Source organism: Panthera uncia, chromosome B1 (genome assembly GCF_023721935.1).
Source record: "Panthera uncia isolate 11264 chromosome B1, Puncia_PCG_1.0, whole genome shotgun sequence".
Classification (NCBI taxonomy): Eukaryota; Metazoa; Chordata; class Mammalia; order Carnivora; family Felidae; genus Panthera; species Panthera uncia.
The window spans coordinates 152,021,569-152,036,065 of record NC_064811.1 but is presented as its reverse complement, the minus strand read 5'-3'; the positions used below and the strand labels follow the sequence as shown (position 1 = coordinate 152,036,065).

Genomic DNA, 14,497 nt, shown 5'->3' with positions numbered 1-14,497 from the left:
AAAAGAAGTAACCGAGAGGAAATCAGGTAAAATAAAGTGGGTAGAAGTATCAGGAGGTGTCTCATCTAGTTTTAAAAACTCAGTGAGGTATTTTTCATTCCTTCTTTTATATGGTAGTCGTCTTTGAACCACAAATTTGAAACAGTGAAATTTTAAAAACTCTTCAGTTTAAATGAACTTCAAAAAATTTTTGGTATTACTATATATATATTCAGTAAGGAGCAGTGTTCTCTTTAGTAGTTTTTTTTTTTTTTTTTTTTTTAAGTTCTAAGCAGATGAACATGCTGCATAAGCAGCAAACTACAAAGACTGAACTTACATGGATATTTTAATGTTGTAAACTGATAAAGCTTTCAGTAGTTTTTTTTTGACACACATTTAATGGTATGCATGATTGTTACTGTGTTGCATGTAATTAAGCTTAATTGTAAATGATTATGTTTACTACCAGTTTTATATAGCCAGACCCCACATTTCTGGGGCCAGTTTGAAGGAAGGAAAAATATGGCAGGCCAAGAAGCTGTCGCAAAGATCTCTGACTTAGAGATTTTGTATAGAGAGATTAGTCATTTGGAGCAAAGATTGGCTTATAACCTTAATATTCCAAATTCTAATTCTTAGACTCTCCTTTTCCCTTCCACCACTCAATACCATGTACTACAGGAAGAAACTAGAAAGATTCAACCACTGCTTTATTTTATCCAAATAGTTTTTTCTGCCTAATAACTAAAGCTTGGGATGCAGAGGTCCCAAGCATTGAGCGTGAACAAAGAACAGTTTCTTTCCCTGCTTCAGTGAAACCAGTCCAGGTCTCAAGATCTAAACTGTCATGGGCCCTAGTATTTAAGTTGTCTTATTAACCTGTGTCTCTGAGAATTTCTGAACCTGACCTTTCTCATGTTTTCCGAGCTCAGGCTTTCCACAACAAACTTAAAAATACTCAATGCATATAAAACAAAATGAAATTAAAGTAAATTCAACATTATTATTAAGCCAAATGAAAGTATAACAACTTAGTATATGCTTTCTTCCTACCAGACCTACCTTCTACCCCGTCCACCACCTCTCAGCCCCAAATAAGATATGTATTCTTGCCCCTGGAAAAGTAGGAGCAAGTGAAAATACTATAAAGCTTAGTGGAAACCATAACTGGGAATCCTATTCCTGCTGTGTTTTTTTTTTGTTGTTGTTGTTTTTAGGGATGATTTTTATTCTTTGCAGCCTGGCTGTGCAGTGAAACATTTGTTAGTCAAATATTTCTACATCTATGGTACAAAGTTTTTGTACTATCTAAAAAGATGATGTAATGTTGGAAAAATTTCCTGATAGTACTTTAGAACCTTCTATTTGCCAGTTCACTATTGGTTGATGAAGGTAGCCTTTGTATAACTGTGATTCAGTAATAAAATTACCTAATCTTTGATGCTGCTTTACCATTTTATAAAGTATGTTTATATATATTATCTCAGTTCACTCATATGTCATCCTTGTAAAGGAGGTAGTATTTTCAGAAGAAAAATTCTGAGTTCAGAGAAGTTAAATAGTACGTTTACACTTACACAGCTAGTAAGGGACTTGAATTTATATCTTTCAGTTTATTTATATTTCACCTTTTTCACAAATACATTCTGCCAAGCCAGTTAATGTAAAAAGGTACTATTAATGATTAAAACACATAAAGTATATTTTAAATTTAATAGTTTCAATTATGGCATATTTAAATTAGGACAATAGCATAAGCATTTTTTAAAATGGATCAGTTATATCTGTGACAAATGAAAAACTGCCATTCTAGATAAGAAATAAAACCATATATTGGCAATTGAGGGAAGAAAATTTGCCTTTAAATTCTGGTTAAGGATTGTCTTAGTATATCTATAGCATAAATGATAAGTAGAAAAACTCTACTGTGTCTCTGAAATACTCATGTATTTTATCTATTAGGTCAGTATGACATCTTTCATGAAAGATTGTTTTATTTCTCTTTCTCTTAGTTCATTGTTGGTGTACGGAAACACAGATTTTTGTATATTGATTTTGTATCCTGCAACGTCACTGAACTCATCAAAGATTTTGAGAGGAAATTAATTTCTTTCATTAAAAAATACTTCTCAGATATTTCAATCAGAGGAAGAAATAGCTCTTCTCCTAAGATGGAATCTGTTGTTTGGGAATGTGGTTGATCAACTTGATATGTTGGCCAAATGTGCCCTATGTAATAAAATGAAAAGAAGAGACAAGATGATGTCATTTTCCCGTATTGTGAAACCAAAAACAAATGCCTTTTGTGAGATCAAGCTAACAAACCTCTGACGGTGCAAAGAGTATTTAACTGTTTGAAGAACTTAACAGTAAGATATAGAAGAAAAACTTTCAAGCTGAGACCTGCAGGTGTATAAAGATCTAAAATACATATTGAGTAGGCCTCATCATCCGAATCTCATTCAGATCCAGGAAGGATGGCTATGAGTTGGATTGTCTTCTACATTTGGCCCTTGACTATATTTGTGGGGCATATAGGTGGGCACAGTTTGTTTTCTTGCGAACCTATTACCTTGAGGATGTGCCAAGATTTGCCTTATAATACTACCTTCATGCCTAATCTTCTGAATCACTATGACCAACAGACAGCTGCTTTAGCAATGGAGGTAAGACTTGTTCTATTATTTGACATATCTTAGACAATGATTCTTACATTGTCTTGTTACTAATCTAATGAAAGTGTCTGATAACAGCAAAAGAATACATTATTTTTAACTCTGTCTTGTACATTAAAAAGTTAGAGATTTAAGTTCAAACTCTAATAGATTGAAGAATTTATGTTTGGGGAATGTTACTCTTGACCTATTTTTAGACATGCTTTTATATAAAGAAATATGAAACACTGGTACATGGGAGATAATAGTTATTCAGAAATTCAAAATTGTGCAAGTTATGATTACATTTTTTTCCTGTTTGGCTGATCATAAAACCTCAGATAAAGAGTAGACTATAATAATAATATTCACAATTCAGTCCTTAAGTATTGAAGGTAACATGATCTTGTGAAATAAATTCTATTGTTCAGCCTTTAGGCTGGTGGTTTGTCATATTTGAATTTTCTTGAAATTTAAAAACATTTTTCTCATTTTACTTTGTTCACATCAATTTAAGAAGGATCACTGCTGATGAATGAAGGTTTGGTTGTGTAAATTATCTGTTGTTGACCTGTCACAATTTTATGAAAATTTGTTGCCTTTCTTGAATTTTTCTAGTGGTAACTCTTCAGGTAACTTTTTAATGATTTTACTTTAGAAACTATGACAAATTAATGAATATAGTTAACAGTAGGTTTAAATAAATATGCGTGCATTTCTGTAGAGGTTTTAGAATTGTGGACAAGGATAATATGTTTACCAGGTGAGAATTAGGGAGGCCGTGGATGGTGGCAGTAGGGAGCATAGGCTTATACAAACCTGGGTTTGAATTCTAGCTCTGTCACTTTCTAGCTTTATTACTTTGGGCAAATTATGTGAACTTTCTTACCGTAGTTTCTTTGCTATGTAAAGCTTCTTGTAAGTTTAAGGCATGTAAAGCTTCTTGTAAAATGGAGCTAATAATAATTATACATTGAATGTTTTGTACTTTAGCCTTTAATCTATTGTTACAGTGTTTTCAGCACATCGAGGCCTATGTTTTGGAATTTTTCATTTTATGGTAAAACCCAAAGATTCATTACTTCCAAGTAGACTAGCATAAGTGTGTCTAGGAAAATTGGTAGAAAGATTATTGTTCATAGATTTTTTAAATGTGAAGGGCATCTTATATATTCTAAATATTTGAAAATATTATAGAGGTTGAACAAAACATTTTCTGCTCTTCTGAATATACAAGGTATAACTAGCTTGGTACAGGCTAGCCAAGAGAGATTTGGTATAGACTATCAGATTAGGATATGAAAATGGGTATTGGTTTAGTACATTAATTTGGTTCTGGGCATAGCAGTCCTTGCTGTTTTTTGAAACTATCAATTCTCTCACAAAGAAATTGAAGTAGGAAAACCTTTGTTTTTAGTATCATAAATCAATGTAATTCCTTTGGGAAGTAGATAGGGTAGTAAGCAAGTCATCAAGATATTTGAATTGATGTGGGTTCAGCTATTGACTCTTCTTTGTAGTAGCTTTAAGACTGAATAAGTCCCTTAACAAGTCCCTTAGCCTTGGTTTCTTCATTTGTGAAACGGCAGTAATAACAAAAATACTTTTAAGGGCTGTTAGGATTAAACAAGAAATTTATAAAGTAGCTAGCACACTGTGTAGCATACAAAAGGTGATCTGCAAATGTTAATTCTATTCCAAATTCCATTTCTAAATGATCCCAAAGAGAAGGTACTAGAAAAGTTAATATATTTGTTCCAAATGAACTTGCATTCATTTGTAGGCTCTTGGGACATTCACGATGATGACATAGTAAACTGTCACTAACCTCTTCTTAAAGTTGCCTGTGTAGTCTGCGTATTTTATTGGCAATAAGGTTGCTTCTGTTTAAATTTCACACATTCTAGGGAGAGCACCTCAGTGGACAATATTTTCTAAGGGAAAGGCTCCAGTTCTTTGAAGTAAAGTTGCAGATAGTTTTTTATTGCATGGTTGTCAATATCAGGACAGTGATGCCACTGACAAAAAGAGATGTCAGACAGTTTGAGAGTGTAAAGTTTCTGTAATAGCAGAGGACATGGGAACTCAGCAGTCAACACACCCTTCCAAATGGAAGTAAGGATCTTGGGTCCTTACAAGGACTCGAATCTGCTGATGACACCCTCTATATCTGCTCTCAGAAAATGTATATCAGCTTTTACCAGGAGCAAGTCATTGGAGCCAACAATTGGAGGATATTTTTGAGTGTTCATTGTGGGACTTGGTGAATTAAAGGATAATTTCCTAAGTGCAGCATCTTTTAGCAGGCCCATGTTTCAAGCCTGCCTAGGGTTCATTCCTGTACTGATGAGTGCCTGGAATATACTAGTATATGGCAGTGAGAGAGGGATACCACAGATGAGAGGAAATATAGAATCTGGGTTATCTCAAATTTGATTATTCATAGTCAACAGGTTGGGTGTTCTTTCATTGTAGATACGGGGTTCTTAGTACTTTCATTGAAATTGGAACATGTTTAAATAAATGGGTTAATGTATCAATTCATTAAGTTAGAAAAGATCTTTGCTTGTATGTTTCTCTGTTCCTCCCTTCCAAAACATACTCATCTATACACAGACACACACGCTAAATTTTTGTAAGTTCTTAACTTGGTATCTTTCTCTTTGAGCATCAGTGGCTTTTGATAGAAAACAACTTTTTTTTCCTCCTTCCTGAGTTTTCCAAACCATTTTGAGCTGTCTGGATTGCTAAGTTAATTTTTGGGAGCTGTCCAGCATGGACAACAAATTGTCAACAAATTGTAACTATCTTTACCAACCACACGTTATCAGGTATTTATGACTCCATTGGTAGGTAATAAAAGAGATCTTAAGAGCCTCTCCCCCTATACTAAATAAATGCAGTTGAATAGGAAGGGGACAGTTTAGTGGAAAAAGCACTGAAATGGAGATAAGAAATTTGTATTTTGCCACTAACTAGTTTTGTCACTTCTTTGTGTTGGTTTCTTCTAGGAAGTGATTCTTTTTCCCTGTCCATTTTACAAGGTTGTTAAGATCAAATGATGTAAGTGATCTGTATATTTAAAAACTGTGAGGGGCACCTGGGTGGCTCAGTCGTTAGCATCTGAGATCGGCTTCAGTTCATGATCTCATGGTTTGTGAGTTCGAGTCCCACATCCGGTGAGCTTGTGCCCCGCTTGGGTGAGCATGAGCCCTACTTCGGATGAGCCCTGCTTCTCTCTCCCTCTGTCTCTCTCCTTGTGAGATTCTCTCTCCCCCTCACTTGTGCCCTCTTTCTCTCAAAAGAATAAAAATAAAAACTTTGAAAAGTTAAAGTGCTGTGTGAATGCAAAATAGTAGTCCTTGTCTGTCGCCCTGTCATCCTTTTAACTTCAGTTAGTATGTGGAACAAGCACTCTTACCTTTTTAGGAGGTTGATCACTTGTCTTTTTTTTTAAGGAAACTTGACCACTGTAGAATAATCAGAGGAAAAACTTTTGGGATGGTTTGTGTTTTGCCTCCATTTCCTGTTTTTTGTCATCAGCATTAAAGATTTTCTATAGCATGGAGAGCTGGCTGACAGTGGGATAGATCCTACTGAGAACAACAGAGCCTAAAAGCCTCAAATCCTTGATATTCTTTATGATTCATTAAGATCAAAACATGTTTGGGGGCACCTGGGTTGGTTCAGTTGGTTAAGTGTCTGACTTTGGCTCAGGTTTATGGGTTTGAGCCCCGTGTTGGGTTCTATGCTGATAGCTCAGAGCCTGGAGCCTGCTTTGGATTCTGTGTCTCCCCCCCTCTCTTTGCTCCTCCCCCCGCTCATGCTCTGTCTCTCTCTGTCTCTCAAAAATAAACATTTAAAAAAATTTTTTTTTGTAAAGAATAGAAAATGTTCAAACCAGTCTTGCTGTTATCCAAACTCAAATTGTACCTTAAAAAAAAAACTTTTGGGGCACCTGGGTGGCACAGTTTGGTTAAGCGTCCAACCTCGGCTCAGGTCATGATCTCACAGTCTGTGAGTTCGAGCCCCGCATCAGGCTCTGTGCTGACAGCTCAGAGCCTGGAGCCTGCTTCAGATTCTGTGTCTCCCTCTCAATCTGCCCCTCCCCTGCTCACACTCTTGTCTCTCTCTCTGTCTCTCTCTCTCTCAAAAATAAATAAACATAAAAAAAAAAACCTTTTTGGGGCACCTGGGTGGCTCAGTCGGTTAAGCATCCGATCTCGGCTCAGGTCATGATCTCGCGGTCCGTGAGTTCGAGCCCCGCGTCGGGCTCTGTGCTGACAGCTCAGAGCCTGGAGCCTGTTTCAGATTCTGTGTCTCCCTCTCTCTATGACCCTCCCCTGTTCATGCTCTGTCTCTCTCTGTCTCAAAAATAAATCGTTAAAAAAAATTAAAAAAAAAAAACAACCTTTTTATTATAGTAAATCTCAATTATATAGAAACGTAGATAAGATGATATAGTGGACAACATATACCCATCATCCAGCTTCAAAAATTATCAACTGACAGCTAGTTTTGTTTCAATTGTGACTGCATGTCCAGCTGGGTTACTTTGAAGCAAATCTCTAACACCATAATTTCATCCATAAATATTTCTGTGTAAATCTCTAAAAAGTAAGGGCTCTTTCAAAATATATAAACACCATACTTTTATCTCTTTGTCAGTATCCTCAAATGTCCAGTTGATGTTCAAATTACTTTGATCATTTCACATTTTTTATAGTTGGCTTTTCAAATCAGGGTTCATCTATCCCATTCAATTGAGAGGTCTCTTAAGTTTCTTTTAACATATAATTTCTCCTTCCCTTTCCTCTCTCCTTTTTTTCATGTAATGCGTTTGCCATATGGAGTTTCCCATAGTCTTTATTTTGCCGATTGCATCCGTGTGGTTTGATTTACCATGTTCCTTTGTCTCCCTTTTTAATTTTTTTAAAGAATACTTCATAGGCCTATAATACTTGGTTGTCACTCTTTATAATTTTTAGCAGCCATTCTTGATCATTTCCTAGATCGGTAATTTCATTAAAGTTTTGTAAAAGGGTGATATTCTAATTCTGTCATTCTTTTCTCAGCTGGAATGCTTTATAAACAGAAATTTCCTGTCTTTACTGTTGGGCTACTGAGTTAGACTCTTGTACAGTTTATGTAAGAAAGACAGGATATATACTTGATCATTCTCCTGAATTTAGTAGTTTTTAAGATAATGAGTATCCTTCAGAGGTGACCAATGAAGTCTTTTTTTTTTTTTAAGGTATCATTATGAACTTGTGAATTTAACATATTTGATGTGTTTCAATCCTACTCCAGTTATTATTCCTATTGGAGCTCTAACTGCACTGTCTTTGGTAGTGGGAGCCTCTTCAAGATAGCTCCTGGGTTTTTGACACTACTCTAGCTTGCTTGCTTTCTGGTATGATCCAAGCTCCTTTCTTAAAATTCTGCCTCAAACTTTGAACCAGAGGTTTCCCTAGAGAGCACTGGTTCCTTTTAGTTGGAAATGATATTTAGAGACCATTATCTGGGTGCTAAGCCTGTTGATACTAGGTTAGCCATTTTTAGGCCTATTTGTAGACAAAACTAGGAAACACTTTTTAAATTTTTTTTAATTTTTATTATTGTTTTTTTTCACTTCTCAGTATGATTTTAATTTGCATTTTTCTTATTATGGATAAGTTAAAATATCATTTTATATATTTAATAGTTGTAGTTCTTCTTATTTCTTTTTTATATATAATTTATTGACAAATTGGTTTCCATATAACACCCAGTGCTCATCCCAACAAGTGCCCTCCTCAATGCCCATCACCCACTTTCCCCTCTCCCCCACCCCCATCTACCCTCACTTTGTTCTCAGTATCCAAGAGTCTCTTATGGTTTGCCTCCCTCCCTCTCTGTAACTTTTCCCCCTTCCCTTCCCCCATGGTCTTCTGTTAAATTTCTCAAGATCCACATATGAGTGAAAACATATGGTATCTTTCTCTGACTGACATATTTCACTTAGCTTAATATCTTCCAGTTCCATCCACATTGCTGCAAATGGCCAGATTTCATTCTTTCTCATTGCCAAGTAGTATTCCATTGTAGGTGTAAACCACATCTTTATCCATTCGTCAGTTGATAGACATTTAGGCTCTTTCCATAATTTGGCTATTGTTGAAAGTGCTGCCATAACATTGGGATACATGTGCCCCTATGCATCAGCACTCCTGTATCTCTTGGGTAAATTCCTAGCAGTGCTATTGCTGGGTCATAGGGTAGTTCTATTTTTAATTTTTTGAGGAACCTCCACAGGGTTTAAAAATTTTTTTTAATGTTTATTCTTGAGAGAGAGAGAGAGAGAGAGCATGAGCAGGGGAGGGGCAGAGAGAGATGTAGACCTAGAATCTGAAGCAGGCTCCAGGCTCTGAGCTGTCAGCACAGAGCTTGACACGGGGCTCAAACTCCCGAACTGTGAGATCATGACCTGAGCTGAAGTTGGATGCTTAACTGACTGAGCCACCCAGGCTCCCCACTTTTTAAATTTTTTTTAAGTACATCATGAGTTTAGATTGATGTTTTAAATCAAACAATATCACAGTTTTTTTGGTTGTTGTTTTGTTTTGTTTTGTTTTTTTGAGGAGGGAGGGCAGAAAGGGAGAGAGAGAATACCGAGCAGGCTCCACTCTGTCAGCACAAAGCTCCATGGGGGGCTTGATCCCATGAACCATGAGATCATGACGTGAGCCAAAATCAAGATTCAGATAGAACTGGCTGAGCCATCTGGTGCCTCTATCACAGAGTTTTTATTTACCATTTTAATATCTTATTTTTGTTTCTCTATTCTCTTATATTAAAGCTTTACATTACACATACATTCTATCATTTCAGAATAATAACAGTGTTATTACTAACAATATGATTATTGAAAGCCAATTGATTGTTTTGTACTTATTTTTGTCTTTAGGGATGTGACTCACCATTGATATACAGTACAAATTACTCTACTTTAAAGTTTTAATTTAAAAATTTAAATGTTTAAAGTTTTATATTTAAAGTTAAATATTTCTCTGTGTGGTTAAACTCAAAACACATTTAGATTCCTATGTTTCATTTTTTGAGGAATAACTTAAATTTTTTTTGGTCTAAATTTAGTGGCTCATTCAGTTGAGTGACTCTTGATCTCATGGTTTGTGAGTTCAAGCACTGCACTGGGTTCAGTGCTGCTGGTGCAGAGCTTGCTTGGGATTCTCTTTCTCCCTTTCTCTCTCTGCCCCTCCCCTGCTCAAAATTAATAAACTTAAAATTTATTTTATAATTGTGTTTCACAATTTTATATATAGAACAAGATATATTCAGAGAAGTTTAGTTTCTGGCCCTTTCCCTTCTACCTTGTTCTTTCCTTCCTCCTAAATGTAGTCATTTTAAAAACTTTTTTTGCTTATTCTTCCATTAAAAAATCATAAATATATTTATGTGAAATGTTTATGTGATAAACATGTATTCTTTTACCTTTCTTTGATAGAGTATTTGTTTTCTCTATATTACTTTTTCTGTTTAACAATAATATCATGGATATTCCATAGTAATATTTACAGATATTCATTACAAATATTTGTTTTAACTGGCAAAATACATATAAAGTTCACCATTCCAATCCTTTTAAGGATTGTGCACTATAGTTCAGTGCATTAAGTATATTCATCTTGTTATGTAGTCATAACCACTATCCGTAGCACTTTTTCATCTAACAAAACTGAAATTCTGTACATAGTAAACAATAACTCCCCATTCTCCCCTCCTCTGAGCCCCTGGCACCCTCCTTCCATTTTTCTTTCTCTCCGAGTTTGACTACTCTAAGTACCCAATAATAAGTGGAATCATACAATATTTCTCCTTTGTGACTGGCTTATTTCACTTAACATAATGTCTTCAAAGTTCATTCATGAAGGATATGCCAGAATTTCCTTTCTGTTTAAAACCAAATAATATTCCATGGTATATTTACACACCACATTTTGTTTATCCACTCATCCATCAAACACTTGAGTTCCTTCGACCTCTTGTCTATGACAAATAATGCTGCTGTGAACATGTGTGTAAATACCTGTTTGAATCTCTGCTTTCAATTTTTGGGGATATATACCCAGAAGTGGAATTGCTGGGACATATGATAATTCTGTTTAATTTTTTGAGGAACCACCATACTGTTTTTCATAGCAGTTGCTCCATTTTATATTCCCATCAGCAGTGCCACAAAGGTTCCAGTTTCTCCACATTCTCGCTAACACTTGTTATTTTTTATTTTTGTTTTTTGTTTTTATAATAGTCATCCTAATGGGTGTTAAGTTGTTCTCATTTTTTTCATTTAATTACTGTTAATGGACATTCAGGTTTTCTGCCTTTTGCTTTTGAAACCAGAGCTTGTCCTTATTCATCTTTGTATACCTAGTACCCAACATAATGCCTCACACATAGGAGGTGCTAAATAAGTGTTTGAATTAATTAATGAACTTTATAAACTGTAAGTTCCTTAAGAGATGATAGTAGTCAGACTTGGTCAGGGTTATGATGTTATATCTAAGCACTTGATCTCCTGGAGTTGTAAATAGGAGTGTGCTGGATGGGAATGGGGATGGTAATCCCAGTACCAAGAGTACTATGTAACTGTGAACACTAGTATTTTACTTTGCCTTTTCAGGGGTGAGGAACAACTGGTCAGAGTGACTCAGAACTTTGAACATTTATGTGTTTGTACTTATAAGTGGTGTAATTGTGCAAAAGAACAGAGCAACCCACCTTTCCCATCTCTAGGCCCTTAATGTTCCTTCTGCCTTAAATAGTCTCTATCTTTTGTCAGAATTCTAATGGTTGGATTTGATACATTATTAAGTAGGAAAAAAAAAGTAGATAACATGTATGGTATCATCCTGTTTTTGTTTAAAAAAATATATATGTGTGTTTATGCAGAGTAAGTGATGTGGAAGGATTTTCACCAAGGCCAACAGTGGTTTTCCTGAATTAGTACAATTTATTTGTGTTTTCTATGTCTTATTTAATGTTTGTATTTTTTATTTTTCTGTAAGAAACATATTGTGCCTTTAAGATAGTAATTTGGTACAGAAACTTTTTTTTTTTAATAATCCAAACTGTTCTTTTTTGTTTAGTTCTCAGTTGTAGTACCTAAGAGTTAGTATATTAAATATATTTTGATTGAATGACTGAAACAAAGGATCTTATGTGAAAGGGATCAGTTGTAGAAAGTATTTGAATGGGCCTTGAAAGACAGATTTTTTTTGTTGTTTTTTGTAAGAAAACAGTATAATATACCCCTGTATAGTAGTAGTAATTAATGTTTTGTAGGTAGGCTTTTTAGAAAACGAAATTTGATTATATTCTTGCAATTCATGGTTTATATCTTCAGAATACATGTATTATCAAATTTATTTCCCTTATTATCTTTTGTTTGGGTTAGTATTCATAGGTGGTTTTCCCTAAGCAAACAACAGTCTAGTGAAGTAGCTTGAAAAGTCTGTTGTGTGACAGGGAAACCTGTCAGTAATTAAGAATCTTCTAAATCGAAAAATGTACATAGAAGTAGTAGAGAATTAATTGCATTTATTTATTTCTGACTCTGTGGAAAAACTTAAAAAATTTTTTCTTTGATTTTCTTGTATGACAAATCACTTTAAAGAAATACCTTTAAAATACTTATTTCCAATTAAATTATGAAGTGTGGTGGAATTTTGTAAAGTTTTATCTTTTGAGAGAAACCATAGTTCAGAACTGTTCATGATATTTGAAATATTAAAATTTGCTTCCTTAAAGTCAAATGTTACGGGTTGCTCTGGGAACTCTCCATTGACTTAAGAAGATAAACATGTTCCTCTCATAATGGCAAATTTCTGCAAACCGCTATCCCAAGACTTTTTTTTTTAATTAAGATTTGTAAAAGAAAAGCAAATTTATAGGTTAAAGGTGTTTTTCAAACCTAGAACTTTTTTTAATACAAAATTCCTAAAGTTTTAGATCCTTTCTCATTGAGAATTTATTTTTACAGAAAAGGAGTTTTTTAAAGGTCTTATTTTTAATCATTTAAAATTATTGTAAAAAGTTGTTTTTGAATAATTTCTTATTCTAATTTGGATCTGAAATAGAATGAATACCATTTTTTTGAATTTCCAAGGCCATTCCACATTTGGTTTCACATTTAGTGAATTTAGTCATAATATTCCCAAACCCAGTGGGATACAGTTTCTATGGTTACCAGACCCTTTGTAGAATGACAAAGATTGGAATTCTGATTCTCATGAGTCAAATTTTGGCCTTTGACTCTGTTCCCTTTTCATACCCCTTGCTAAGCTTGGGCTGTTGCTTGCTTGAAGGCTTGTCAGCTACCAGGTTCCTATGGTAACAGGAATGGAAATTTGAAAGAAGAAAGAGAATGGGAGCACAAAGGCTTGGTTGATTTGAATTTGAACAAAGAATAGAAGGTTCCATGTACTGCACCTTTGTTGTAGAAACCAGAAATTTAATTTTAGAATGTTACTTTTCAGTTTGTAAACTTCGTATACCTTGGTCTTGATTTAGTGAACAAAAGTATTACTATTTAAGGAGGTACTCAGTAGGAATCTTTAAAAAATTAATCAGCTAAATTGTTTTTCTATTTGATAGAACTTTAATAGTATTTCTTATATATTCTCGGCTTTACAGTATTCAGGCTACCTCATTTAATTTTGATTTTGCTGAGTTTAAAATTGTTAAAGTCAACGCAATTTGCTCATTTGAAAAATATTAATATTTTTGTTTTTGTATAACTGCTTTATTGAGGTACAGTATATATACACAACTTCACCTAAAGTGTTCAGTGTTCTGACAAATTATATACCCATAAAACCAATCAACACGATCAAGATATAGAACATTTCTATTACCTCAAAAGCTTTCTTGTGTGCCTTTGTAGTCTACCCCCATCGTTACACCCTGCTCCAAGCAACTAGTGATCTGTTTTCTGTCACTGTGGATTAGTTTTCATTTACTAGAGTTTTATATAATCATATGGTACCTATTTTTTTTTTTTGTCTGGTTTCCTTTACCCAGCATAATGACTTTGATATTCATCCATGTTTTGTTTTTCTTTTTAGTCACATCATTCCAGTTGACTTTTACTTGTTGAGAACAGGGAATTCAGGGTTCCTTACACCCACCTTAAAGGATTGCTATTGCTCTGTTAACTTGCAGTGCTTCCTTAATCCCTTTTTAAAGCTTTTGCTGGGTTCTGTATGCTAACTGTTGAATATACTATTATTTATATGTTATTAAGACCATTTTACAGAGGAGAAAATTGAAGTTTAGGGAGGTTATGTAGAACATTAAGTTCAAGGGCTCTAGACAGGAATGTCAGGGTCTTGAATCTTGGGTCTCTTTGTAGCTCTGTGATTTTGGGCAAGTTACTTGATTTCTGTGTCTCATTTTCTTCATATATATTATAAAATGTGATTACTAATAGTACCTACCTTATGGGATTATTGAGAGGATTAAATGAGATAATGTGTGTAAGACACTTAGAACACTGCCTGTCCCTTTAGTGTTAGTAATTAACTAGCTGAGATACTCAGCACAGGATACTTAATAGCTAATAAATGGCAAAAGCATGAACTTCTAGATTTAGGCTCATTGCAGGCAGCACAAAATAGCCACTCAAATCAATTTTATAATTCATATGTAATTCACAGATGGAGGTTTGACTAACATAGTAACACAGCGATATTGGATTGGTTGGTATTTTATATATTGCTAAGTACCAAGCAAGTTTTGAGACCTAAGACATACATTAAAAGGCATACATGTGCATATATGTACATATATCATTAGCATGTGGA

The 14,497-nt window shown here is 34.5% G+C and overlaps 1 protein-coding gene across 3 annotated transcripts in view; it reads left to right on the top strand.

The window, feature by feature from the left end:
• Positions 1 to 14,497, top strand: part of FZD3 (frizzled class receptor 3) — a 95,461-nt gene that overhangs the window by 8,375 nt on the left and 72,589 nt on the right. The window contains exon 2 of one of the 3 annotated variants that reach the window (XM_049632371.1): positions 1,995 to 2,648. In XM_049632371.1, the coding sequence (XP_049488328.1) occupies positions 2,460 to 2,648 (189 nt within the window). In that variant the 5' untranslated portion in view covers positions 1,995 to 2,459. Of the gene's footprint in view, positions 1 to 1,994; positions 2,649 to 12,677; positions 13,116 to 14,497 lie in introns of those variants that run through there. The other 2 variants (XM_049632372.1, XM_049632374.1) reach the window with 2 other exon arrangements.